The 27167-nt window shown below is 42.0% G+C and overlaps 1 protein-coding gene across 2 annotated transcripts in view; it reads right to left on the reverse strand.

Moving 5' to 3' along the window:
• Window positions 1-26582, reverse strand: part of EIF2AK2 (eukaryotic translation initiation factor 2 alpha kinase 2) — a 39361-nt gene extending 12779 nt beyond the window's left edge. Inside the window, exons 1-11 of one of the 2 annotated variants that reach the window (XM_040224636.1) lie at window positions 26273-26582; window positions 17865-18001; window positions 15332-15452; window positions 13617-13765; window positions 10985-11105; window positions 10559-10635; window positions 10295-10391; window positions 8587-8621; window positions 6959-7024; window positions 5264-5386; window positions 1571-1687 (exon numbers count right to left, since the gene is read on the reverse strand). In XM_040224636.1, the coding sequence (XP_040080570.1) occupies window positions 1571-1687; window positions 5264-5386; window positions 6959-7024; window positions 8587-8621; window positions 10295-10391; window positions 10559-10635; window positions 10985-11105; window positions 13617-13765; window positions 15332-15452; window positions 17865-17983 (1025 nt within the window). In that variant the 5' untranslated portion in view covers window positions 17984-18001; window positions 26273-26582. Of the gene's footprint in view, window positions 1-1570; window positions 1688-5263; window positions 5387-6958; window positions 7025-8586; window positions 8622-10294; window positions 10395-10558; window positions 10636-10984; window positions 11106-13616; window positions 13766-15331; window positions 15453-17864; window positions 18002-26272 lie in introns of both variants that reach the window. The other variant, XM_040224635.1, reaches the window with a different exon arrangement.
• Window positions 26583-27167: the final 585 nt, after the last annotated feature.

Below are 27167 nucleotides of genomic sequence, written 5' to 3' on the forward strand. Positions count from 1 at the left end.
GCAGGCCCCAACCCCTGGGATCTAATGCCTGATGATCTGAAGTGGAGGTTATATAACAGAAATAAAGAGCACAAAAAATGTAATATGCTTGAATCATCCCCAAACCATCCCCTCTCCCTGGCTCATGGAAAAACTGTCTTCCATGAAACCAGTCCCTGGCACCAAAAAGGTTAGGGACTGCTGCAGTAGTACATGGACAGGAGCTCTCAGAGAAATGCCAAAAACTGTTGTGAGGTATAGCAATGAGGCAGGGCTTCCCAGGTGGCGCTAGTGACAAAGCATCTGCCTGCCGATGCAGGAGACAAGAGACTTGAGTTTGATCCCTGGGTTGGGAAAGTCCTGTGGAGCAGGAAATGGCAACCCACTCCAGTTTGCTTGTCTGGAAAATCCCATGAACAGAGGAGCCTGGTGGGCTACAGTCCATGGGGTCACAAAGAGCTGGATATGACTGAGTGACCAAGCACACGGCCCACAGCAAGGAGGGCCGATTTTGCTAATCATGGTCGTTGTTATTTTCGGAACTGAGTTGGCTTTAATAGTAATTTAAATTCTTTGAGCATATGTTGGCTAGAAAATAAAAAAAGGTAGCCAGGAATTTTCTAAAAGCTGAAGAAGTCCATATGCAGATGGTACTTCTGAAACTAATGATACAGTTCTAAATTACGTGGTGTGGAGACAGGGCTGGAGCCACGAGATGGTGAATGAACAGGCTCACCACGGCCTCAGGTTTGTACTGAAAGAACTGTCTCCAAGGAACACTGGGTGACTTTCAAAGGGAGGCTCTTTATAACCCTTCAGTCCTTTTGCAGTGGCTTGCCAGAGACGAACATGAGTAATGCAAGGGCTGGGGGGTACCCCCATCACAGCTCAGGGTCTTGGAATTATTTAGACTGCCCATCACCTCACCATGAGTGGTGTGATTACACACAGAAGGGATCCCGTGACTGCACCCTGCCAACCAGCTGAGTGGAGCAGAAGAGCGTTAGCAGTGGGGGGAGGGTGGCCTCCAGTTGCACTGTCTACACGTGCAAACCTTCTTCACAAGACTGCCTTTACCACCTGGACTGGAGTCAGGGCATGTAAGGAAGTTTGTACTTTAAACTTCAGAGTCAGGAAACCTAAGCCTGAGATTTCAAAAACCACAGAAAGTGTTAGTCACTCAGTTGTGTGACTCTTTGCAACCCCCATGGACTGTAGTCCATGAGGTTCCTCTGTCAGTGAAATTCTCCAGGCAAGAATTTACTGAAGTGGGTTGCCATTTGCTTCTTTAGGGGATCTTCCCAACCCAGGGATCAAGCCCAGGCCCCCCCACACTGCAGGCAGATTCTTTGCCGTCTGAGTCACCGGGGAAGCCACAGAGGACAGTTTTTTTTTAAAAAAACATTTTTTAAAGCAAATTTGCAGCAAAGAAAGGATTATTCATTGTCTCCTCATTTGCAGAATGGAGGCATAACAGTGTCTCACAGTTTCTGGTTATGATTATTAAATGTAACAATTAGTGGCCTTAGCCACGGACCCACACACAGTAAACAAGTTGCACTCCTCCTATTAAGAGTTTCTTTTTAGTTACCTTGAAGAATTTAAGCTTTCCTCAGGATCATAATCAACCCCGTCCCAACAACTGTGGTAGTGAACAATATTTGGATGATTAAGTTTTGCCAAAACTTTCACTTCACGCTCTACCTTCCTAGTTAAAAGAAACAGGGAACATAAAGGCGTCAGTATCCATCCCTGATAATAACAAAACACCTTAAGTAATAGGAGACAATCACCAATATTCCCTTATTAAACAGCTACCATGATTCCCACACCGAGGTTTAGAATGGAAGCCAGCAGCTCTCAAAAGGAAAGAGTGAACACAGAAAAAAATCTGTTTTCACTCTCAACATAAGGAAAAAAAAAAACAGTGACTAAAATTATTTCAAACCTCAGACAATTTAGAAGTCATAGGTAGTACTCTTGTGAGCTATCAGTGATGTAAAATTTTTTTGGATCTAAAATAAAAATCACCCATTATGTTTTATGTAGAGTTGTGTTAAAATCACTTTGGATTTCAAAAGCAAACCACATTTGGGCAGTAAGGGCAGGTAATCCAAGCAGCATGAAGAACCTAATTCGAAATTTTCAGTGCGTGGCAAAAATACACACAGAGGGTGATCTATGCAGAGAAATTGAAATTTCACTGCACAACGTGGGAGCTTTGCAGGGATGTGTAGGTAAGAGTTATGACAATCCTATGCTGGTCAAAGCTATGGTTTTTCCAGGAGTCATGTATGGATGTGAGAGTTGGACTGTGAAGAAGGGTGAGCGCCGAAGAATTGATGCTTTTGAACTGTGGTGTTGGAGAAGACTCTTGAGAGTTCCTTGGACTGCAAGGAGATCCAATCAGTCCATTCTGAAGGAGATCAGCCCTGGGATTTCTTTGGAAGGAATGATGCTAAAGCTGAAACTCCAATACTTTGGCCACCTCATGCGAAGAGCTGACTCACTGGAAAAGACTTTGATGCTGGGAGGGATTGGGGGCAGGAGGAGAAGGGGACGACAGAGGAGGAGAAGGGGACGACAGAGGATGAGATGGCTGGATGGCATCACTGACTCGATGGACGTGAGTCTGAGTGAACTCCGGGAGTTGGTGATAGACAGAGAAGCCTGGCGTGCTGCGATTCATGGGGTCGCAAAGAGTCGGATACGACTGAGTGACTGAACTGAACTGATGCTAAGTGGAGTACATAAATTTGAGATTTCAAGGATGACAAAGGATAAGCAAACATTTTCCAACTTATTTTTTGAATTTGAAAAGTTCTATATGATGTAAAATTTGTAAAAATAGAGAAAAAATTACTCATATATTAACACAATCCTAACACACTTATGAGTTTAGGTGATTTCTTATAGTCTTTCTTCATATACATATTTACATATGTGTAATTATAGTATATATATTTAATATTTTCTCATATATTATCTTTAAATTTTTCCCTATTACTATATAATCTGCCTAACCATCATGTATAAACATTTTAATGAAAAATTTTAAAAGTATTAAAAAGTAGAGCAAATAGTAGAATGAACCCCTTAACTGGCCATCAGATGAAACAGTAATTAACTCCTGGCCAATCTTGTTTCCTGTATACTCTTACCTACTTCCTCATCTTTCCCTGGATTATTCTGAAGCAACTTCTAGCATTGTACCATTCATAGTGTGTATAAATATTTACAGTATATAACCCTCACTTTTAATGACCGCAAAACAGTCATTGATCAGAGGAGAGCACAAAACATGCTAAATCATTCCTTTATTGCTGAACATTCTGTTTGCTAATTTCTCACTGTTGTAAATGACACTGTTATTTTTATCTACTTGAATAACTTTTCTTGTAATCTGGGTAATATCCTTGGAATAGGTCCCCAATAGGAAATCCATAGGTCAAAGCATATAAATACTTTTATGCTTCTCGATGCATATCTCCAAGTGTATTTTTAACTGTGCTGTACCAATCTATGCTTTTGAACTGTGGTGGTGGAGAAGACTCTTGAGAGTCCCTTGGACTGCAAGGAGATCCAACCAGTCCATTCTAAAGGAGATCAGCCCTGGGATTTCTTTGGAGGGAATGATGCTAAAGCTGAAACTCCAGTACTTTGGCCACCTCATGCGAAGAGTTGACTCATTGGAAAAGACTCTGATGCTGGGAGGGAATGGGGGCAGGAGGAAAAGGGGATGACAGAGGATGAGATGGCTGGATGGCATCACCAACTCGATGGATGTGAGTTTGAGTGAACTCCGGGAGTTGGTGATGGACAGGGAGGCCTGGTGTGCTGCAATTCATGGGGTCGCAAAGAGTCGGACATGACTGAGCAACTGAACTGAACTGAATCTATGAAGCCACAGAAATGTTCAAGGTATTGCACCCTCATCATCATTAAGGATTACCGTTAAAAAAGATGTTATGGGACAGAAGGAACAGAAGTATTCCTGGTAAGCAAAACAATGAAGAAGGAAAAAGCCTTGTTTTGACGCCAAGTAGTATGAAGGTATTTCAACTGCAAGGCTTTGTCCATGGGAGAAACAATAGGTTGGTTTGGCTGGATGAAGAGCATCTAAGACACCACACCTGCTTCTTCTTTTCTTATGTCATTTTCCTTCACTTATATCCCTTTTCCATCTCCTTCTCTGATCCTTGAGGGATCTGTCTGGCCACATTACAAATAATAACAGCTGCCAGGAAATAACAGGCAGGATCGGTGAGCATGGGATTTCAGAGCTCCTTCCTCTGTGTCTTCCTTCCTGACGTTCCGTTATCCAATAACTGGGGTGAGGGTGGGGAGGGGCGCAAATAATACATAAAATAAACATGGGAAGCGTTGGGTAATGGTGGGAACCCAGCAGACTGGAATTCCAGAGGATGAGTTCTAAATCTCCACCTTGTTACCACAGGAGATAGGGCCCAAGGATGGTCATCATTAATTTCTTCTCTCCCCATGCTCGCATCCACTCCTCAGATTAGGCAGTAAGAGTCTATTTGCCCTCTCCCTCGAGCTGACCATAGTGATTTTGTTTAATCAATATGATGCGGAACTTCCAAGACTGCTCCCTCCTGGGACAGTCCTTCTTAGAACCCAACCACTAGGCTGTGAAACGCCCAGGCCACATACAGGGGCCAGGTGGAGGCGCCCTGGTTAACAGCTCCAGCTGCACTCGTAGCCACAGCCAGCATCACTGCCAGCCATGTGAGAGCCATCTCTGCTGTCCAGCCAAGCCAAGCTTTCAGATGACCCCTGGCTGCAAATGCATGATGAATGACCCGGGTGAGCATCGTCAACTCACAGGACCACAAGAGATAATAACAATTTGGTGTTTAAGCCACTGCATTTTGGAGTGGTGTATTATGCAATAATAGACAACCAGCACAATTTATCAACTAGCTTTTACCTTTGGCAAATCAGTTCACATCTTTGACTCTCACTCTCCTCCTCTGTAAGATAAGGAGATGAGACTAGAAAAACTCAAAGGTCACCTTGAGCTAAAAGATTTTATAACTGTAGTTCTCATCAACATAGCCTCAAGGATAATCAATGGTATATCCATTTTTTAATTAAAGTAACCACAGGGAAGTGAGGTCATTTCAGAGTAAGCCAAATATCATTCTCCTCATGAATGACATTTTCAAGGAGGATCAGAAAAAAAAATACTAATGAAGAAGAGAGATATGTAAAAAAGAATAGTGTAAGTTCACATTAAAAAAAATAAAATATTACTACTTACTCACTATTATATTTAACACATTTAATAACGTAAGTCTTCTTATCAATTCTGTGTTTGGCTTTGAAAACTTGGCCAAATCCACCTGAGCCAATTGGTGTTACTTCTGTGAAATCCTTGACCAACCTTGAGAGATAAATGCTGCTGTTATTTTGAGGTTCAATGTTCTCTGTTCCTCCCCTCTGACCCTTCTGCTTTCCCTTAAAGGCACTAGTGAAATGGACTGTATAACAAACAGGACTCTCCCCTTCTGAGTAAGAAGGATCCATTTCACAGAAACTCTTGAATCACAAAGGATAATTCTTCCCTCTTCCCATCCCAACATAACAGATCACTTCTGGAAGTCAGTCACTGCCTGGCTGCACAAAAGAATGGTAAAAAATCTTTTATTCCAAGTATAAAACTTTAGAAAATAGTGCCACACTGCGTTCCCTGCTACCACCAAGCTGTTATACGAGAAAAGAGCCGGCTTATGTTTGCAACTCTCTGGGTTTCCCCTCTTTCTCCTGCCCCACATTCCTTAAGACCTGCCAATTTTCTTCCCAAAACACTTCTGTGGGTGTCTGCCCACTTTCCCCCATTGGCCCAAGCTTCCAATAAGACTCCCACCGAACCCTCTTCACAAGACACACCACCTCCTCTCCTTCCTCTGCTCCAATCCACGATCCTCACAGCAATCAGTGTGATAAATACTAAGTCTGATCAAGACTATTGGCCAAACGCTTCCCAAGCCTGCCCCTGCATTCAGCAAAACCCAGAAAACCCTGACACAGGCTACCAGGGGCCACCTGTTTGCCCTTGTCCCCTCTCCGGCTCGTATGGTGACCCCCTCCTTGGTCACTGCCCTCACAGCACATGGCTTTCTCTCAGTTCCTCGGATGCTCACATTACCTTTCCCACCTTTGCCTTCCCATGTGCTCCTCTTTTGCAGAGTACCAGGGGCTCCCCACCGCCCTGTGCTAACTCATCCCTCAGGCCTCCCCACAAATGTGACCCAGAGAAAGCCCTGCCTCATCCCTCTCCCTAAATTCAAGGGTCCTGCTGTCGTGTCTAACCACATCCTGGCTTTTCCTTCAGACATCCGGTCAGTGTGTAATTATCATTCCCACAAAAACTCTAGGAGGACAGGGGCTGTTTCTACTGTTCCTGCTATAAATACGATGCCCAGCACAGTGCCAGATATATATCAGATACTTATTAAATATTTGGTGATTCTTTATTATTTCTTAAGCTTGTATTTGATGTTCCTCTGTTGCAAATAGGCCTCCTTTTTAAAAGATTCTTTATTTAAGCCCAAACATGCGATCGATCACCAAAAGAACACTTTTCAAAGTGAAATCTGCTATGAAGCTGGAATATGGAAAACAGATTCAAATGTATCTATTCTGATTCCTGCAGGAGTACTTCTGTTGAAAAAATATTACTGGTTTACAGAAGTATTGGCTTTCAATATTAAAACCTCCCAGAGATGTCAGAGAAACCCACATGAGTGTCACACAGATGCCACATTCCATTTGAACTCATCTAAACTGTACTCCTCCACAAGGCAATGATCCTTTGTGGGCCTGACTGAGCTAAAACAAACTGTTCAGGGAGAGATATACCTTAACCTGCCTGCTGTTCAACTGTCCCTTAAGAAACTTTCGTACATGTATCCTTAAACAAATACCTTTTCTTTTTCATGGTTTTCCCTCTTACCTGCAGTCCACGCTATAAGTGTTTTCTTTGGTCTTCATAGGAGAGGCAAATGTAGGCGCCAAACTTCTAAAAGTTAAGAGAAGCACATAAATTCAAAACTAAAATCAAGTATAACTTATTAAGAGTGCATTTTATGCTATGCACTAGGCTTTTCATATTATGAGTCAACTATTAGAACAGCAGGGTAGCAAGTGCTAACCTTTGTCTTTAGAAATAATGGGGTTCTCTGTGCTCTAACAATTTTTCACTCTTGCTGTGTTTTTCAGCCTTAACACATTCATTGCTAGCATGCCGCTAGCCTCTTATTCTCCCTTTAGACTCAAAACCTTAGGAAATCTGTCTCGTTGAATTCTCATGCTGGCTGTGTTTCCTTTGTCATTTATTCCTTGCTGGTGGTAAGCCTCGTACAATTGGAAGCCCAAATGCCACCTAAAACTAAACAAATACAAATTGTTATCTTCCCTCCAAGCTTCCCAGGTGGCACAGTGGTAAAGAATCCACTTGCCCAGGCAGGAGACACAAGGGGTGAGGGTTCGATCCCTGGGTCAAGAAGATCCCCTGGAGAAGGGCATGGCAACCCACTCCAGTATTCTTGCCTGGGAAATCCCATGGACAGAGGAGGCTGGTGGGCTACAGTCCACGGGACTGTAGAGTTAGACCACAACAATCTGCCCTCTAAGTCTTCGACTCCCTTAACACCATCAGTGCCATGACACTTGCCTGCATCTCATTCACAAGGAGCAACCTTTGTTTCCTTTTTCCTTAGCATCTTCTTCACCCAGCTCTTTAACTCTATTCCCGCAAGTCACGTCTCCTCTTCTTTTACAGTCTGTCTCACAAATTCTCCTCCTCCCTAACACGGGATCAGTCTGATGGCCTGATCATCTCACACACAGACCTCGCCTCTTTGCATCTGAACACCAGCATCTGGCGTCACCTTTCTGCAAGTGTTACCTACTGTTCAGAATGTACTGGTGCCTCTCAGTGGCTCCTGCTGCCATCTTACTCCCACTGCTGACTGTATTCACATCCTTGCTTTTCTCTTCCTTTCAAGAAGCCAAGTCTCCCTAATTTACAGAACATCTGATCGTTTATTTCTTCCCTGAGTTATGATAACATTTCTACCCTACCTGTTTGTCTGCAAAATAATACACTTCTCTCTCTCTTTTTTTTTTTTTTTTGGGTTGTGCCATGTGGCTTATGGGATCTTAATTCCCCCAACCAGAAATTGTACCTGGCCCTCAGCAGTGAAAGTGCCAAGTCCTAGCCATTTGGTCACCAGGGAATTCACATAATACATTTCTCTTAAGAATACCTTTACAAGCCCACTTCTTCTGCAGACTTGTCCAAAGCAATGCCCTTCACCAACTACTCAACCAATAGCCCCACAGGCCTTTATGTCTACAATGTATTGTGTGCATATGTTCAAAGACATCTCTATGTATTTAAAATTATTTGTTCGTAGATGTCAAGATTTCTGTGAGCCTTAATCATGCTTTGAATTCCTGAAACTCCACTCAAATAAGGGCATACAATACAAATACGGAAGACTTCTTAAATAAGATGTATAATCTAGATCTGAAATAAAGCTTCATTTCTAAATAAGTCCAATGCATGATGATACTCACCTCTTCACCTTGCTGGAATTATTTCTGGAACCGTCCTATAACAAAAGAAAATGGAAAATAGTTTCAGATGATTAAGTCAAGTATCTTGCTTTTCTTGGCCATCCTTTCTCCTGTACTTCTAGATGGTTCTCTGACCACATTTCTTTGTCCTTACGATTAACAACCTCATCAATTTATATGCTCTCAGTAAGCCCTGCTTTCAGTGTACTTGTCTACATCAATGTTCTCAGAAGCACTTTCCCTAGGTATAGAATATGGCTTCCCAGAAGATCCTCTGGCCAGCAGATCTCAGCAAGAAACTATGCATTATAATTACTTACAGTGCTAGGAAAGAAAACAGATGGGGCCCAGTGATCTAGTTTAAAACATTTTTAAGACAAATCAATAATTTAACTTTAACATTTAGCCACTTTAGCTCCTCTTTTTAGGAGCTCCTCTTTTTAGGAGTCTTTGACATATCTCTCAAAAATTAATACAGCTCTTCTTCAAGCATATTCACTTTTATTCTGGTAGGTGTCGTGGTGTTTTTTTTTTTTTTAACAATTTTAGTATGTTGACACAGAGTGCAAACATCAGACTAAGATTTCTTGAGTTCCTATCACCCGCCAGCCTCAGTTTTGCAAAGTGACTGCATTATGATTAACTCAGACATTCTGTAAATGGAAAATATTTTCTCCAATCTCTTCTATTACAAACAATTTTGCAAAGAACATGCTTATACATGTATCTCTGTGCACACATACATGTGTTTCTCTAAAAGACATATCTAGGTGTAGAACTGGCAATACAGCTGGCACACCCTGAACTCCGCTACATGCTGCCAAGTTGCTCTCCAAGACAGTCAATGCCAATTTATACATCAGCCAGCAACATATACTATTGCTGTAACAGCACGTAATAGGTATAACAGGAACAGAGCTGTGTCAACACTTAGAATAGCCAGACTCAAATTTTGCCAATCAGAGGGTTTAAAATGGTATCTAGCTATTGTTTTCATTTGCATTTTCCTGATTATTATGAAGTGAAGCATCTTCTCATATGTCTGTTGCCCCTTTGGGTATCTCTTTTTTAAACTGTCTGTTCAGCTCTTTTGTACATTTTTTCTTTTTTACTGAGTTGCTTATCTTTTTCTTATTGATTTGTTTGTAGTTAAAAAAAAAAATTTATTTAATTCACCATGCCAGGTCTTCATTGCAGTATGCAGGATCTCGTTCCCTGACCAGGGATGGAACCCGGGCCCCTTGCATTGATAGCATGGAGTCTTAGCCACTGCACCAACAGGGATGTCTTTCTAGTTATTTATAAATATAATACTTTGATAACACTAATCATCACCACAAAAACTATCTGATTTTTAAGTTCAGTTTTTAAGTTTAGCTCTGATTTATTAAAACAGAAGCAGAAATCTATGAGTGAACCTTCTAAATACCATCCAATTGATAGAAGAAAAGAAGCCAGATTATAGGAATACATGAAAAATACAAAGGTGAGTAGGGAGAGAAAGATGGGAGTGAAGAGCAGAAAAATTTTGCATGTGAGGAATGGGAGTTAATAAAGAAAGGAGAGAGAAAAGGCTGCAAAATATTTTTATTTAATAAGAGACCATAAAAAAATTGAAAAATTATGACAGGTACTGGAGGTCACTTTTAAATGGGGAAACACAAAGGAAAATAAGATTAACTAGGAAAGTTAGAGACTAATACTATACCCCTGGAGACATGGAAGAGCTGTTTAATGTGACACCATTATTATCACTTCTTTCTGATGCATTTGTTGAGAAGCCATTTTCAGATGGTGATTCAGAACTACTAAAAGAAAAGAGGACAGCTATTAGTTTATGAATTCTGCCTATTTTTTGTTGATCGTAATTGCTTTTTCTAAATTCTCCTTCGACATTAAACATTTTCATAAATATCTGCTCTTTCAGGCTGCAATTTGAATTTGTCTGTCACACTTGTTTGTCCATACTTACGACGTACTCACTGCTGGAGAGTTTCTTTCAACATCACTACACGTGGTATTGAAACAATCAGAGGACTGGTCAGCTCTCTGAAAGATTTAAAAGTACAACTGAATGACTTCCTAGAGTGGCTTAGTCTCTGTGAACCAACTCCCACATTTATTTCCCCACATTGACCACATTCACAGCCATAAAGAATTACAGGATTAATACATTTTTATGGATGTTTGATCTGAATTTAAAAAACATTGAGCTGTCATGAGAACTGTGATCCTTCTGAAGCGTCACGGCCACAGGGCTCATTGGTGGGACACAGGATGAAGGAATGCTTTTGCTATGTGACTGGCTGTCTTGGCATCACCTAAATATCACTTAACTTCAAATCAACTTCAGAGAGAATTTTAAAATATAGAAATCAAACCCCAAGGCAGTACATACCATTGTTTCTGATTCTATCTTTTCATAAGCCAGTTTGGCAGCCAACTGTTTTGCCTCCTGTTTAGTGGAACCCACACCACTACCATATTCTTCTTGTCCAATTTTGCATATATAATGAAATCTAGGAGAAATGATAGAGTATTAAACCAAATACCGAAAAACAGTAAATGTAACTCATGTGTTTTCAGAAAAAAAAAAAAAACATTAACAAAGGGCTAAATATAACACCATTTAATAGATAGATTAATAGTTCATATCTTACTTAATTTAAAATTTCAACGAGGGCATCCCTGCTGGCATTGTGGTAAAGAATTCGCCTGCCAATGCAGGAGAAACACGGGTCAATCCCTAATCTGGGAAGATCCTACATGCTGAGGAGCCACTAAGCCCATGTGCCACAACTACTGAGTCTGTTCTCTAGAGTCCTGCAGCCGCAACTCCTGAGCCCATCTGCCGCAGCTCCTGAAGCCCACACACCCTGGAGTCGGTACTCTGCAACTGGAGAAGCCACCGCAATGAGCATGACAACTAGAATGTAGCCCCTGCTTGCTGCAACTAGAGAAAGCCCACGCAGTAATGAAGACCCAGCACAGCCAAAAATAACTAACTAAATAAAAACTATATTTAAAAAAGCAAGATTTAATATATATATATTTTTTTTTCAATAAGATGGCTAATCAGTTTACCAGAATAACCAGGATTGGCTAATAGCCCAGCTTCCATTCTCTAGGGAACTTCTAACTCTTTGCTGCTTCATTGGAAGATGTGGCATTAAGGTACCAAGTGGTGATTTTTTTAAATTCCCCAAAAGTCAAAAGACATGGAGGCAGAGAAAGAAGAAAGAGACCTAATGAATTTTTCAGAGATGTTCAACTGGTATGATAAAACCCGTAGAGGCTTCTACAGGAGAATAATAAGGTGACAGTGTTTGGGAGGAAATGGGCCAAGTGTATCTAACTTCAGCTCTAACTTTAGCATTTTCTGCACGCCCCCCCATCTATGCTCATGTACACAAAAACCTAAGCAAATTCTCACAATGCAAAAGTCCCATGCTGAAGTCACTTAATTTTCATGAGCTGTAAGGATGCTTGTCGTTAGGCAAGGAGCCTTGGACAATTATAGAAGAACTATATTTAAGGTGGCAAAGCAACACCCATGGCAATTTATATCACGGGGTTACCACGTAGTGCTACAGAATTATGGCAGTATTATTCATCGTGGATGGAAACAGACTCTACCAGTGAGTCTTCCCCACTAGCCTCTGAAGGGAAATTAGGGAGCTAGGCTGAAGAACTCGATTATTTCTATGGCTCCAGTTTTTCTTCAGCACTCCCTAAACAGTCTTCTTTTCTTTAACAATCAAATGTTAAAGCACTAGGTCAAAGGAACCAAACAGGTGAGCTACGGGAAAACGAAATAGCTCTTAATTTATGGAGACTGACTCACAGAATTCCCTTTTGACTCTTTCATTCCAGTGAATCCTATCACATTTTTGTCTTCCTGGTTCTGACCTAAAAGCCATTGGGGTGAACTGTAAAATTCATAGAACAGTATCCTAAAGTGGGTGTTGAGACTATTCACCTTTTAGAATTTTTCTCCTTCTCTTCTCATTTAACTGGTTGGTTGTAGCTGAGAAACAATCTTCTTCACACCCCTTTCCTTTCTGCTTTTCCCAGTTCAAATTCATTCTTCATCCTCATCTCCAAAGTCTTTGCTCACTGGTGAGATGTTCTCATTATCTCTGACTGACCTTCTCATCCATCCCCCTCATCATATCCCTCACCATCTAGGGTGAAAACGCAGTCCTTATTTACTTATTTTTGGCTGCATGGGGTTTTTTTTTTGCTTTGTGGGCTTCTCATTTTGGTGGCTTCTCTTGCTGCGGAGCACAGGCTCTGGACTGCAGGCTCAGTGGTTTTGGTGCTGGGGCTGAGTTGCTTCATGGCATGTGGGATCTTCCTGGACCAGGGATCAAATCCACCTCTCCTGCATTACTGGCAGGCGGATTCTTAACTGCTGGACTACCAGGGAAGTGCTTTTTTTTTTTCCTTTTGGCCACACAGCATACGAGATCTTAGCTCCCCAACCAGGATTCAAACCCATGGCCTCTGCATTAGAAGCTTAGAGTCTTAACCACTGGACCAGGGTTTCCTAAACCTATGGTCCACCAGGAGCTTCCCTAAACCCGTTCCTTCTAATACATAGTACTTGTCTAGAGAATGACATTATTCAATAAAATCAGAAGGGCAAATATCTCTATTCTGACAAGGGTGGAAAGAGACTCATTCCACACGTGGGGCAGGGCTCTTCTCACACAGCCACTGCGACCACAGGGATGGGAAGGTCTTTACCACCTGACCTCTCAGGTTTCCTGCAGACTGAACCATCCAGAAAGATCTCAGAAATAAAGGATTTCCCAGATTTGATCAACTGAGGGATATGGGTCCCCAGACTTCAGCAATGAAGCATTTTAGTATTTTCATTACAAAAATGTCAAATTGCAATAAGGTCATAAAAAACCTTCTCTGCAGAATGTACCAAAAAGGACAGATATTTTTGGAAAGTTGAACATGAAAATAAGGTTGCTCTATTGCTTAGATATAGTGAAACAGAAGGAAAAACAACATCTTACCCTTCGGGCCCATCACCCTTTGATTTACATTCTTCATAAGTTACACATAGTTTTTTCTTCTGGGAGATCGTATTAAGACGGCCTATGTAATTCTCAATGGGTAGTCCTTCTGGAATATTTGTTGTCAGCTGAGATGAAAAAGTAACTGACTAAAAGAAAAAAAAACCCATAAGGATAAATTTTAACAAGAAAGGACATTACCTATTTTCCTTTTACAGTTTCAAAAGAAAAAACAAAATAGTCAATTTTCTTGTTTATCTAGGTAAAACTATAAGACTTTCTAATTTGTTGTATCTTTTGTAATCTCAAAGGACAAGATAACACATACTGAAGTAAAGTTAGATCCTAGATCACAACTTCATAGGAAACATGAATATAATAGCATTACTCCTTCCACTATCATCTGCCCCTTTTAAAATTCCCAAACTAAAAAAATAAATAAATAAAATAAAATTCCCAATCTGTCAAAATCTTTTCCAAAGTTTTTCTACTTTGTTAATTTTGTCAAAGAATTTTGGGTTTTATTGACCTTCTTTATTTTATCTTTGTTTTTGTTCACATCAATTTCTTCCCTTTTGTTATCACTGTCTTTCTTCTGCTTTTTCATGGGTAAAGGTACTCTATTGTTCTTTTTCTGACTTCATGACTTGGTTTTCTGGCTCATTAACAACTTATAAGTTTGTGGGGTTTCCTGATTTATTTTGCTCAATTTTGATTAAAAGGGTGACATCTTCAAGTAAAATTTTAAAATATATATATATTTTTTTGGCTGCACTGTATGGTACTTGGGATCTTAGTTCCCAGACCAGGGATCAAACCTGTGCCCCTTAAGGTGGAAGCCTAGAGTCTTAACCCCTGGACCACCAAGAAGATCCCATTGAATAAGATTTTTCATGAAAGTATCTTGAATACTGAAATTCTGAAACGTTTTGAAAATTTGAGAATGATTCATTTTTGTCTTACATGTAAAATGACTTCCTGCCTCATTTTACAGATGCTGATCCAGTGTGGTCTGGTTTTTAATGGTAGCATGGGCAGCAGGAGTTTTTTTCATTTTTATATTTTGTATAAGTTCTTCTGCCTGGATACTTGCAGGATTCTTTCTTCATCCCTGGAGCTCAGTCCTTTCACAAAGGCCAGTGTTGTTCTTGGTGGTTCCATATTTTTCAGTATCTTATGAGCCACTGAGTTGTTTCAATCTGTAGGTAGCTCTTTCTTTATTTCATAAATACTTTCTACTATTCTTTTCAGAGACAGCTTGTTCTGTACTAGTTACTTACTCTGTTTGCATCTTCAGCAATACCAACTATACATATGTTACTTTTGCATCATCTGCCCTCCATATATTAATATACCATTTTCCTCATGGTTCCTTCTATCTCTGCCCTTTTCCACTGCATTCCCTCAATCAGGTGCAGGGGCTCCTTCCAGAACCTGTTAGCTCATTTCTCACTGTTTCCTTAGAGTATGTCACTGCTGTTGGCACTCTAAATAGGTAGTGCCCATGTTGCCCACTCTTTTTGAGGTGGACCTCTCATTCAGGGTTCTATAGAAATGAGCCCAGGAAAAAGACTGAACTAAACTTTGAAAGCAAAAGAACTTGTGAATGGTTTTATTCTGCATGTGAGTATTTTCTCATAGGACAGGGAAAAATACCATAGATATTTATATTTGTGAGTTCCCTTTCACAATGGAAAAAAAAGGTAATTACTTACCTTACGGTCTTTATTAATTATTTCCAAAGCTAATTTGGCTGCAGCGTTTTTGGCTTCCTTCTTTGATTTACCTTCAGCCTCTGGATATTCTTTATCATCTATTATAACTCGATATGTAAACCTGATTACAATGAAAAATTCAAAGAATATCATAAAATTCATGCATTATTTAACTAGCACTCTAATCATAACTGCCTTCTATGACTACCTTTGAAAATTTTAACCTATGTTCCACATAGAATAATCATAAGGAATTTGATTTAGGCCATTCAGGTATGACCTAAATCAAAGCCCTTACGATTATACAGTGAAAGTGACAAATAGATTCAAGGGGTTAGATCTGATAGACAGAGTGCCTGAAGAACTATGGACAGAGGTTCATAACACTGAACAGGATGCGGTGATCAAGACCATCACCAAGGAAAAGAAATGCAAAAAGGCAAAATGGTTGCCTGAGGAGGCCTTACAAACAGCTGAGAAAAGAAACAAAAGGCAAAGGAGAAAAGGAATGATACACCCATGTGAATGCGGAGTTCCAAAGATTAGCAGGGAGAGAGAAGAAAGCCTTCCTAAGTGGTCAATGCAAAGAAATAAAGAAAAACAATAGAATGGGAAAGACTAGAGATCTCTTCAAGAAAATTAGAGATACCAAGGGACATTTCACGCAAAGGTGGGCACAATAAAGGACAGAAATGGTATGGACCTAACAGAAGCAGAAGATATTAAGAAGAGGTGGCAAGAATACACAGAAGAATTCTACAAAAAAGATCTTCATGACCCCAGATAACCATGATGGTGTGATCACTCACCTAGAGCCAGACATCTTGGAATGTGAAGTCAAGTGGGACTTAGGAAGCATCACTATGAACAAAGGTAGTGAAGGTGAAGGAATTCCAGTTGAGCTGTTTCAAATCCTGAAAGATGATGCTGTGAAAGTGCTGCACTCAATATGCCAGCAAATTTGGAAAACTCAGCAGTAGCCACAGGACTGGAAAAGGTCAGTTATCACTCCAACCCCAAAGAAAGGCAATGCCAAGGAATGTTCAAATTACTGCACAATTGCACTCATGTTACATGCTAGCAAAGTAATGCTCAAAATTCTCCAAGCAAAGCTTCAACAGTACATAAACCAAGAACTTCCAGATGTTCAAGCTGGATTAAGAAAAGGGAGAGGAACCAGAGATCAAAGTGCCAACATCCGCTGGATCATCAAAAAAGCAAGAGAACTCCAGAAAAACATCTACTTCTGCTTCATTGACTAAACTAAAGCCTTTGACTGTGTGGATCACAACCAACTGTGGAAAATTCTTAAAGAGATGGGAATACCAACCACCTTACCTGCCTCCTGAGAAATCTATATGCAGGTCATGAACCAATAGTTAGAAGCAAACATGGAACAATGAACTGGTTCCAAATTGGGAAAGGAGTACGTCAAGGTTGTATACTATCACCCCGCTTATTTAACTTATACGCAGAGTACATCATGCGAAATGCCAGGCTGGATGAGGCACAAGCTGGAATCAAGACTGTCAAGAGAAATACAAATAACCTAGAATATACAGATGACACCACCCTTATGGTAGAAAGTGAAGAAAGAGCCTGTTGATGAAGGTGAAAGAGAGAGTGAAAAAGTTGGCTTAAAATTCAACATTCTAATGGCAAATAGATGAGGAAACAATGGAAACAATGACAGACTTTATTTTCTTGGGCTCCCAAATCACTGTAGATGGTGACTGCAGCCATGAAATTAAAAGACGCTTGCTCATTGGAAGAAAATCTATGACCAAACTAGACAGTATATTAAAAAGCACAGATATTACTTTCCTGACAAAGGTTCATGTAGTCAAAGCTATGGTTTTTTCAGTAGTCATATATGGATATGAGAGTTGGACCGTAAAGAAGGCTGAGCACTGAAGAATTGCTGCTTTTGAACTGTGATGTTGGGAAAGACTCTTGAGAGTCCCTTGGACTGCAAGATCAAACCAGTCAATCCTAAGGGAAATCAGTCCTGAATATTCATTAGAGGGACTGATGCTGAAGCTGAAGCTCTAATACTTTGGCCACCTGATGCGAAGAGCTGACTCATTAGCAAAGACCTTGATGCTGGGAAAGACTGAAGGCAGAAGGAGAAGGGGACGACACAGGATGAGATGGTTTGATGGTATCACCAACTCAATGGACATGAGTTTGAGCAAACTCTGGGAGCTAGTGAAGGACAGGGAAACCTGGCGTGCTGCAGTCCACGGGGTTGCAAAGAGTCGGGCACAAGTGAGTGACTGAACAACCACCACCACACAGAATTCAAGCAATCACCCCAAACAGCAAAACATACACCATTTTGAAGCATGAAAAGGTTTATACACCGTTTTTTTCTCTGGAGTCCTCTGAAGTTACCACTTTACATCGAAAAGACTCACTGTCTTCTCTGGCAGCGTTGCTCCCATGCTAAAGAACTGACTTCAAAATTGTGCCAAAGTTGATATTCTCCCGGTTTTAATTTTATATGGATATACCCTTTCTTATAGCAACTTACCTAAAATTATGTGGAGGTCCTGTCTTAGCCAGTTCACAATACCTAACTTCTACACAGTTCTTTTGTTGGTATTTATTAAGTTCTTCTATGTAGAAACATGGTGAACGACCAGTGGCCATTTTTTTTCCTCTAGTAACCTACAAAAAAAAAAGAGATTTTTGAAAGAAGTGACATACTCAGAAAATATTTAATTTCCCCAATTCAGTTTAAGAGATAAAACAGGGTAAGATGACTCTCCTTTATATGATTCATCTCAGCCCCACAAAAATCCAGAGAAAACTTTCTTACAAGATCTTTCTTTCCCTCTCGTGGACTACAAAATCAACTTAATTTCTCCAAGATTTGCTACTTTCAAAACTCAACTGGCCAAAAAAGGATGGAGGTCCTTCTCCTTAACTTTTCTTCCTGCTTCCACTGAGTGTCAAGTACAAGTCTGTGCATCTGCTTAAAAAGATAAAAGCCTGAAGGAGGAGAATTAGAATTATTTTTGTTGAGAATAAAAAGGTTGAGTGTATATATAAAGTTTATGAAATCATGAAGGATTTAGTTGTATGGACAAAGATTCTCCTATGAAACTCCACAAAACTTCCATTTGAAATTTTCAGAAGTCAGCTTTAGGACAATTTACTTGGCAGACAAATTAGGCCCTAGTTTATGGTTCTCACTGGACGAAGGTAGTAACAACGATTCAAATTACAAATAAAATCTAAAGAATATAGAATCTAAATATAAAAGCCAAAGCAATAAAACTTTAAAAGTAAATATAAGGGTGAATCTTCACAATCTTAGATTTGGCAGTGGAATCTTAGCTATGACAGCAAAAGCATAACAACAAAAGAAAACATAAATTAACTGGACCTCATCAAAATAAAAAATATTTGCATACCAAAGGACACTATGAGGAAAATGAAAAGACAGTCTTCAGAAACGGATTTTTATAAATAATATATCTGATGAAGACCTGGTATCTAGAATATATGAAGAACTTTTACAACTCAACAATAAAAAGTTAAGAAATTAAAAAATAGGCAAAGGATTGAATAGATATTTCTCCTAAGAAGACATACAAATGGCCAACAAGCACACGAAAAGATGTTCAATATCATTACTTATTAGACAAATACAAATGAAAACCACAACTAGATTCTACTTCATACCCACTAGGCTGGTAATAATAATAGAGAAAATAAATGTATTGGTGAGAATACAGAGAAATTGGAAACCTCATATATCACTGATGGAATGTCCAGTAATGCAGCCTCTATGAAATTTGATGGTTCCTCAAAAATTTAAACTTAGAATTACCATGAAAGTGAAAGTCACTCAGTCGTTTCTGACTCTTTGCGACCCCATGGACTATACAGTCCGTGGAATTCTACATGCCAGAATACTGGAATGCGTCACCTTTCCCTTCTCTAGCAGATCTTTCCAACCCAGGGATCAAACACAAGTCTACCGCGTTGCAGACGAATTCTTTTACCAGCTGAGCCACAAATACCACCCATCAATTTTACCCCTTTGGTGTCAGTTCAGTTCAGTTCAGTCACTCAGTCATGTCCGACTCTTTGCGACCCCATGAATCGCAGCACGCCAGGCCTCCCTGTCCATCACCATCTCCCAGAGTTCACTCAGACTCACGTCCATCGAGTCCGTGATGCCATCCAGCCATCTCATCCTCGGTCGTCCCCTTCTCCTCCTGCCCCCAATCCTTCCCAGCATCAGAGTCTTTTCCAATGAGTCAACTCTTCACACGAGGTGGCCAAAGTACTGGAGTTTCAGCTTTAGCATCATTCCTTCCAAAGAACACCCAGGGCTGATCTTCAGAATGGACTAGTTGGATCTCCTTGCAGTCCAAGGGACTTTCAAGAGTATTCTCCAACACCACAGTTCAAAAGCATCAATTCTTCAGCGCTCATCCTTCTTCACAGTCCAACTCTCACATCCATACATGACCACTGGAAAAACCATAGCCTTGACTAGATGGACCTTAGTCGGCAAAGTAATGTCTCTGCTTTTGAATATTCTATCTAGGTTGGTCATAACTTTTATTCCAAGGAATGAGCGTCTTTTAATTTCATGGCTGCAGTCACCATCTGCAGTGATTTTGGAGCCCCCAAAAATAAAGTCTGACACTGTTTCCACTGTTTCCCCATCTATTTCCCATGAAGTGACAGGATAAGATGCCATGATCTTTGTTTTCTGAATGTTGAGCTTTAAGCCAACTTTTTCGCTTTCCTCTTTCACTTTCATCAAGAGGCTTTTTAGCTCCTCTTCACTTTCTGCCATAAGGGTGGTGTCATCTGCATATCTGGGGTTATTGATATTTCTCCCGGCAATCTTGATTCCAGCTTGTGTTTCTTCCAGTCCAGCGTTTCTCATGATGTACTCTGCATAGAAGTTAAATAAGCAGGGTGACAATATACAGCCTTGACGTAGTCCTTTTCCTATTTGGAACCAGTCTGTTGTTCCATGTCCAGTTCTAACTGTTGCTTCCTGACCTGCATACAGATTTCTGAAGGGGCAGGTTAGGTGGTCTGGTATTCCCATCTCTTTCAGAATTTTCCACAGTTTATTGTGATCCACACAGTCAAAGGCTTTGGCATGCTAGTAAAGTAATGCTCAAAATTCTCCAAGCCAGGCTTCAGCAATACGTGAACCGTGAACTCCCTGATGTTCAAGCTGGTTTTAGAAAAGGCAGAGGAGCCAGAGATCAAATTGCCAACATCCGCTGGATCATGGAAAAAGCAAGAGAGTTCCAGAAAAACATCTTTTTCTGCTTTACTGACTATGCCAAAGCCCCTTTGGTGTATATCCAAAGAACTGAAAAACAGGTTTTCAAACACTTACACAGGAATATACAAAGCAGCACTAGTCACAATAATCCAGAAGTAGAAAGAAATCAAATATCTATCAGCTGAAGAAAGGTAAACACAATGCTGTACATCTACACATGGAATCTTATTCAGCCCTAAAAAGGATAACGTACTGAAACATGCTATACCGTGGTTAAATGTCAAAACATGCTAAATGAAAGAAGTCAGACATAAACAGTAACATAGCATATGATTCCATTTATGTGAAACATCCAGAATAAGTAAATCCATAGACAGAAAGTGGACCCTGTTGACCTCTTGTTTCTTATTAGAAAGCTCTTTTGATTTTCCTTCTTCCAAGGTCACAAGTTCTTTCTGACACTCCTTAATCTCCACAGCCTTCACACGCTGGAGTTTCCCCCAAGACTTGGTCCAAAAACACTATTCTCTTCACTCTATACTTTCTCCTCAAGGTAATTTCTCTCGTGGCACAGATCATCTATTTGTCATTACCTCTGAAACTTACACATAATCAACGAACCTCTTTCTGAGTTTCAGAGCTCTCTATCCAACCTCTCCACTTGGACATCCTGAATGGCTTTTAAACTCCAAAAATCTAAAACTGCATTTATAATCTTCCCTCAAACTGGTTTAGAGTTTCCTTCCTCAGAAAATGACTCCACTGTCCACCCATGTCTGAAAGCCATGAATCTGGGAGGCATCCTTGACGTGTCCTTTCTGTGGCTTCTGATCTATACCTAAGCCCCGTCCTCCAAATCCTCTGACCTCTCAGTGATGTCTATAACCGCCATCCTGGTTCAAGCCATCACCGTCTGACTCCTGCACTGCTGCAGTATCCTCAGAACCAATTCCTCACGGTAGCTACAATTTCTTCTCTAACCTGCAGCCATCATGATTTTTTAGTAGAACTTCTTTCTCATTGTTGTAAAATATACATAACATGAAATTTGCCATTTTTAAGTGAACAATTCATGGGCAAAAGCATTTTCACAATGTTGTAAGCCTACCATCACCATCTATTTCCAAAACTCTTTTCATCTCCCCAAATAGAAAGTCTGTACCCACTAAACAATAACTTCCCATTTCCCTTTCCCCTCAGCCCCTGGTAACCACGATTCTATTTTCTATGCCTATACATTTGCCTATTCTAGGTATCTAGTATTAGTGGAATTATACAATATTTGTCCTCTTGTGTTTTAGCTAATGTCTTCAAGGTTCATCCATGCTGTATGAAGCATATATCACAATTTCCTTCCTTTTTAAGGCTGAATACTATTCCACTGTATGGCTATCCCACATTTTGTTTATCTATTCATCTACTGATGAACACTTGCGTTATTTCAACCTTTCAGCTACTGTGAGTAATGATGATATGACCATTGTTGTACAAAAATCTATTCAAATGCCTACTTTTGAATCTTGTGAGCATACACCTCGAGGTGGACTTGCTGAATCATATGGTAATTTACAGTCAACTTTTTAAAGAATTGTCAAATTACTTTCCACAGTGGCTGTACCATTTTGCACGTCCATCAGCATGCACGAGGGTCCCAACTTCTCCAAATCCTCACCAACAGGTGTTCGTTTCCATTTTTAAAATAGTCCTGTCAGAATCTTTAAAACCTCACTTCAGTCACACAGCCTCCACAAGCCATCAAAACTGTTTTTGTCAAGGTTACTGATGGCTCCCCCATCTCTGAAACTAGTCGGTGGTCTGTTCCCAGCCCTTTCCTTCTTGACACATAACCGGCTCAAGACATGGTCGCGCCTACGTCCCTCCTTATCCCTTTGCTTGGACACTTAAGACACCATCCTCTCCTAGTTTCCCTCCTTTCTCACAAGCTATTCCTTTTTGTCTCCTTTCCTGGTTCCTCTTCATCATTCTTTCCTTTAAATATTCCATTGTCTCGGGGTCCAGGTCTCATATCTCCTCTCTGCTCTACTTACACTCACTCCCTGGTGATCTCCTCAAGGCTTGGAGATTTAAATTCCACCTACACAGAGGTGGTTCTCAAAAGGATGCCTCCCCCACCAACTCTTTCCTGGCTCCCAACTGCTTCTGACCAACCAACTCCCTCCTGAAACGCTCTGGGCTCCACCCCCTTAGCTGCTTCTGCCTGGTGAACTCCCGCTTCCTCTAGACCTCAGCTCAAGTGTTACTTCCCACACCCCCTGGAAGACATCCTGGTTTGATGCTCTACAGCCCTTATCTCCTTTATTCCAACTGCTAATTTAACTGACTGTCTTCCAAAAGAGACCAAGAGCTACAAGAAGCAACAAACAGGAGAGGATAAGAGATGGCTGGAAATGCTACAATGAGATAGACAGGGCGTTAGGAGGTGGGGACAGAGATATGAGGGAAGTGGTTGTAACAATGGCAAGGGAAGACCCTTCTTAGGAGGCAATACTGAAATCAAGCCTGGATGATGAGAAAGTCCATCATGCTTAGACAGGGGGAAGAGCATCTCAGGCAGAGGAGACCGTGAGGCAGGCACCAACATGGCTTTTGGAAGGCTAAGACAAAGTCAAGGAGACTGCTGCACAGTGAACGAAGGGAAATGGTGGGATATGAGTCAGAAGGTAGGCAGGTGCCACAGCACAGAGACCTTGAAGACTCCAGTCAGGACCACGGATGTTATTCCAGTTACAATGGGAAGCTCTTGGCGGGTTCTCAGCAGAGGGGTGATGTGGTTGGACTTATGCTTTTAATGATCACTCTGATGCTATGGAAAGAACAGAGTATGAGGGGTGGGGATAGAAGAGATGAGCAGAGCACAAGCAGATCGAGAGACCGAGTCAAGACTGCCATGGTGGTTTGGGTGGGCAGGGCTGGTGGCTGGAAGGGCTTAGATATGAGCAAAGGCACGATCTTCACATCACTGCTTAGTGTTGTGGAAACAGCTAGGCTTTAAAGCCACATAGACCTGGGCCAGCTACCTCTCTGAACCTTTGATTTGTGATGTGAAACCAGGGATGAAAACACCTGATTCACAGGTTGTTGTGTGGACTAAATCAAACAAAAAAGGATCCAGGAGAGTTTCCCACAGCCCTGGCCCTCAATGAACAGTGCTCCTGGTCTGTAACTCCAAAATCCAAGAAGCAATGAAAACTGAAGTTTACTTTGTTTTCATTTGCTTTGTTTTAGCTTGGTGTGTAGCCCCCCATCTAGACCTGAACTGACACAAGCTACTTACAGTCTTAACCATACTCTGTTGTCTATTTATACATTTCACTGCAGACAGCATTTTATGATAGCGTTGCCCCCAAACCCTACTGAGAACATTACATAATAGACAGGATTTACGCTGCCTTGACTTTCTAAAATCCAAAAACTTCTTAAGTACCAGAACATACCTGGTTCAAGGGTTTCAGATAAGGACCTGCAGCTGCACAATTATTTTCAGGAATCAAAGTGTCATTTAGTTTAGTCACAACTATGAGATCATTTATCCAGTTGGATGAGGTCACAGATCTCAGAGGGCTCCCCAGGTGCCTAGTGGTAAAGAACCCGTCTGCCAGTGCAGGAGACACAGGAGATGCCAACTGGATCCCTGGGTCGGGAAGATCCCCTGGAGGAGGAAATGGCAACCCACTCCAATATTCTTGCCTGGAGAATGCCATGGACAGAGGAGCCCGGTGGGCTACAGTCCACGGGGTCGCCAAAGAGTCGGACATGATTCAGTGACCAAACAAAAACAAAACAGATCTCGCAACAGCAATTATGAAAGAGTCCTCATAACCTGAAGTCCTGTGGAAACACCCTGAATCATCAGCACTTTTAACTTTAGCTGTTGATCTTCACAATGACAAGCCAGTTTGAATTTAAGTGAAATACTGTTGTTCAGTCGCTAAGTCATGTGCGACTTTTAATAAGGTGTTAAATTGGCAAACTTGAAAAAGTACTTACAAGTTTAGGGGAAAAAGAGACAGCTGCTTCTTTTCAATTGTTTTTAATAAATCTTATTTTAGTACTACAGTACCATTTTCTGAACAGAAAAATCCATTCGAATCACTGACAAATGTTATGTGTCCGTTTTACTCATACCCAGAAGTTACTTTGCCTGTGCCCTCACACCCTTGCGTCAGACTGTGAGCCCTTGTGGGCCTAGCCTAGCCCCCTCAAAGGGCATGTATAATGCTTGGCAAACAACACACATTCAACAGATATCAGATGAATTAAATGTATAAACTACAGATCCAGTGTTAAGGAGCTTCAGATTCAAATGAACAAACGTAAGAGCAAGAGCACAAACTGCCCAAAATTCTAAGTTCCTAAGTGACAGCACGGAGTCCATCTCTTAAATTCCATCTGGCAAGGCATTTTTTTTTAGTACTAAAGAAATCACAGGCTATAGGATCATATTCTGGAATTCAAAGAGAATTTGTGAATTACTATTCCTTAAACAGGGTTCTCTGATAGCTCAGTTGGTAAAGAGTCTGCCTGCAACGCAGGAGACCCTGGTTCAACTCCTGGGTCGGGAAGATCCACTGGAGAAGGGATAGGCTACCCACTCCAGTATTCTGGCCTGGAGAATTCCATGGACTGTACAGTCCATAGGATTGCAAGAGTCCAACATGACTGAGCAACATTGACTTTCACTTTTACTCATTAAACAAAGTTGGGCTTCCCAGGTGGTGCTCCTGGTAAAGAACCTGCCTGCCAGTGTAGGAGACACAAAAGACCCAGGTTAGATGCTTGGGTTGGGAAGACCTCCTGGAAGAAATCATGGCAACCTACTCCAGTATTCTTGCCTGGAGAATCCCACAGACAGAGGAGCCTGGAGGGCTACAGTCCATAGGGTCTCAAAGAGTCAGACATGACTCAAGAGACTTAGCAAGCAGGCAAAGAATTAATGAGTACCTATTATTATGTACTAGGTTATCCTGGCCAACAAAACCTGACTCTTGTGCACTTACTAGGGCAGAAACATGGAGAAACCTATAGGAAATATTACAACGTGATAAGTACTAGAAAAACTAAAGCAGAGTAGGGGGTACTGTAAGGGAATGGCCGAGTTTCTTTTACATGGAGGTTTTTCAGGGAAGGCTGCTCTCATACTGTTACACTGGAACAAGTACAGGGTAAAGCGATCGACTGACTGGCCTATACTGGTCTCTGGGAAGAGCTTTCCAGGAAGAAACAGGCTGTGCAAAGGCCCAGAGGCAGCGGCAGTGCTTGGCAGTGCTCCAACAACCGAAAGGAGGCCTGTGTAGTCAGAAAGGAAGGCCCAGGGGGCCAGGCCTGTAGGCCAGCAACCTTCTAGAGGGTTCTAATGAAATGGAAAGTTATTGGAGAGTAAGGGGTGGGGTGGGGAGTGAGGGTGCCCTGCTCTGCCTTTGAGGAAGCTGGGGAGTGGGGGTGGGGTGGTGGCGGGGGCAGTGTTTGGGCGGAGGCTAAAGACGGGCAATTGGGAAACAATTTCAAGGGATTTTCGGCAGGAGATTTTTGTTGCCAATCTTTTGGGCAATTCAGGCCTCCGTATTGTATTTCACATTGTCTATCAAGCCCCAGGACTTTTCCGTTTTCCACGGGTTCCCCTCCCCCCACCAACCGGGGCCCGGGTTAGTGGTTACCTGCTCGTTTAAAAATTCTTCGCGGGAAGAAAATGACTGTCAGCTCCCACCGCGCTGCAGGATGCTTTCCCCAGGTCCAGCCGGGGCCCGCACTCGGCTACGGGCCTCGGGCAGCGCTACCGAGGCGGCGGCGCAGGGGTCCGGGGCCTCTTACCGGCGTTCAGTCCCGGGCTGGGGAGGCAGACAGGCGGGCGCGCGCTGCGGTGGCTCCGGCTGCCGGCCCTCGCCGCTCCCGCGCTGCTACAGTCAGCGGAAGCTCGGCGAGTCTGGGCGGCTCGCTCTCGGTTTCGTTTTCCCGGAGGACTCCGCCTTCCTTCGGCCGCCCGGCCCCTCCCGCACCGGTCCCCACAGGTCCGCACAGGCCCCGCTATCGCCTGAAACCCGCGCCTCCACCCGGAGTCCGCGCGTGGGCGTCCAGGGCCCTGCAGCCCCCACCCCAGCTGCTGGGACTGTCGCCGGCCCCGGTGCGGGGCAGGGTCCTCCGGGAGATGGGGAGGGCACTGAGGTCTCCGAGGCCCGCAACGTGGCAGGCCCTCTGCCATAAATGCTCCCCTTGCCTCTTCAACACCAACATTTGGGGTGGGGTGAGCTGACCCATTTGAAAAGACCCTGATGCTGGGAAAGATTGAGGGCAGGAGGAAAAGGGGACGACAGAGGAGGAGGTAGTTGAATGGCATCACCGGCTCAATGGACATGGATTTAGGTAAACTCCGGGAGTTGGTGATGGACAGGGAGGCCTGGCGCGCTGCGGTCCATGGGGTCGCAAAGAGTCGGACACGACTGAGCGACTGAACTGAACTGGAGGGGCTGGATATCATCGGCTCCATTTTATAATGAAAGAAACTGAGTAAATCAACCCTGCCAAGGCAAAGCCAGGATTCCATTGCCCGTAACC

The sequence above is a fragment of the Oryx dammah genome, unplaced genomic scaffold (genome assembly GCF_014754425.2).
Source record: "Oryx dammah isolate SB20612 unplaced genomic scaffold, SCBI_Odam_1.1 HiC_scaffold_25, whole genome shotgun sequence".
In the NCBI taxonomy this organism is placed as follows: domain Eukaryota; kingdom Metazoa; phylum Chordata; class Mammalia; order Artiodactyla; family Bovidae; genus Oryx; species Oryx dammah.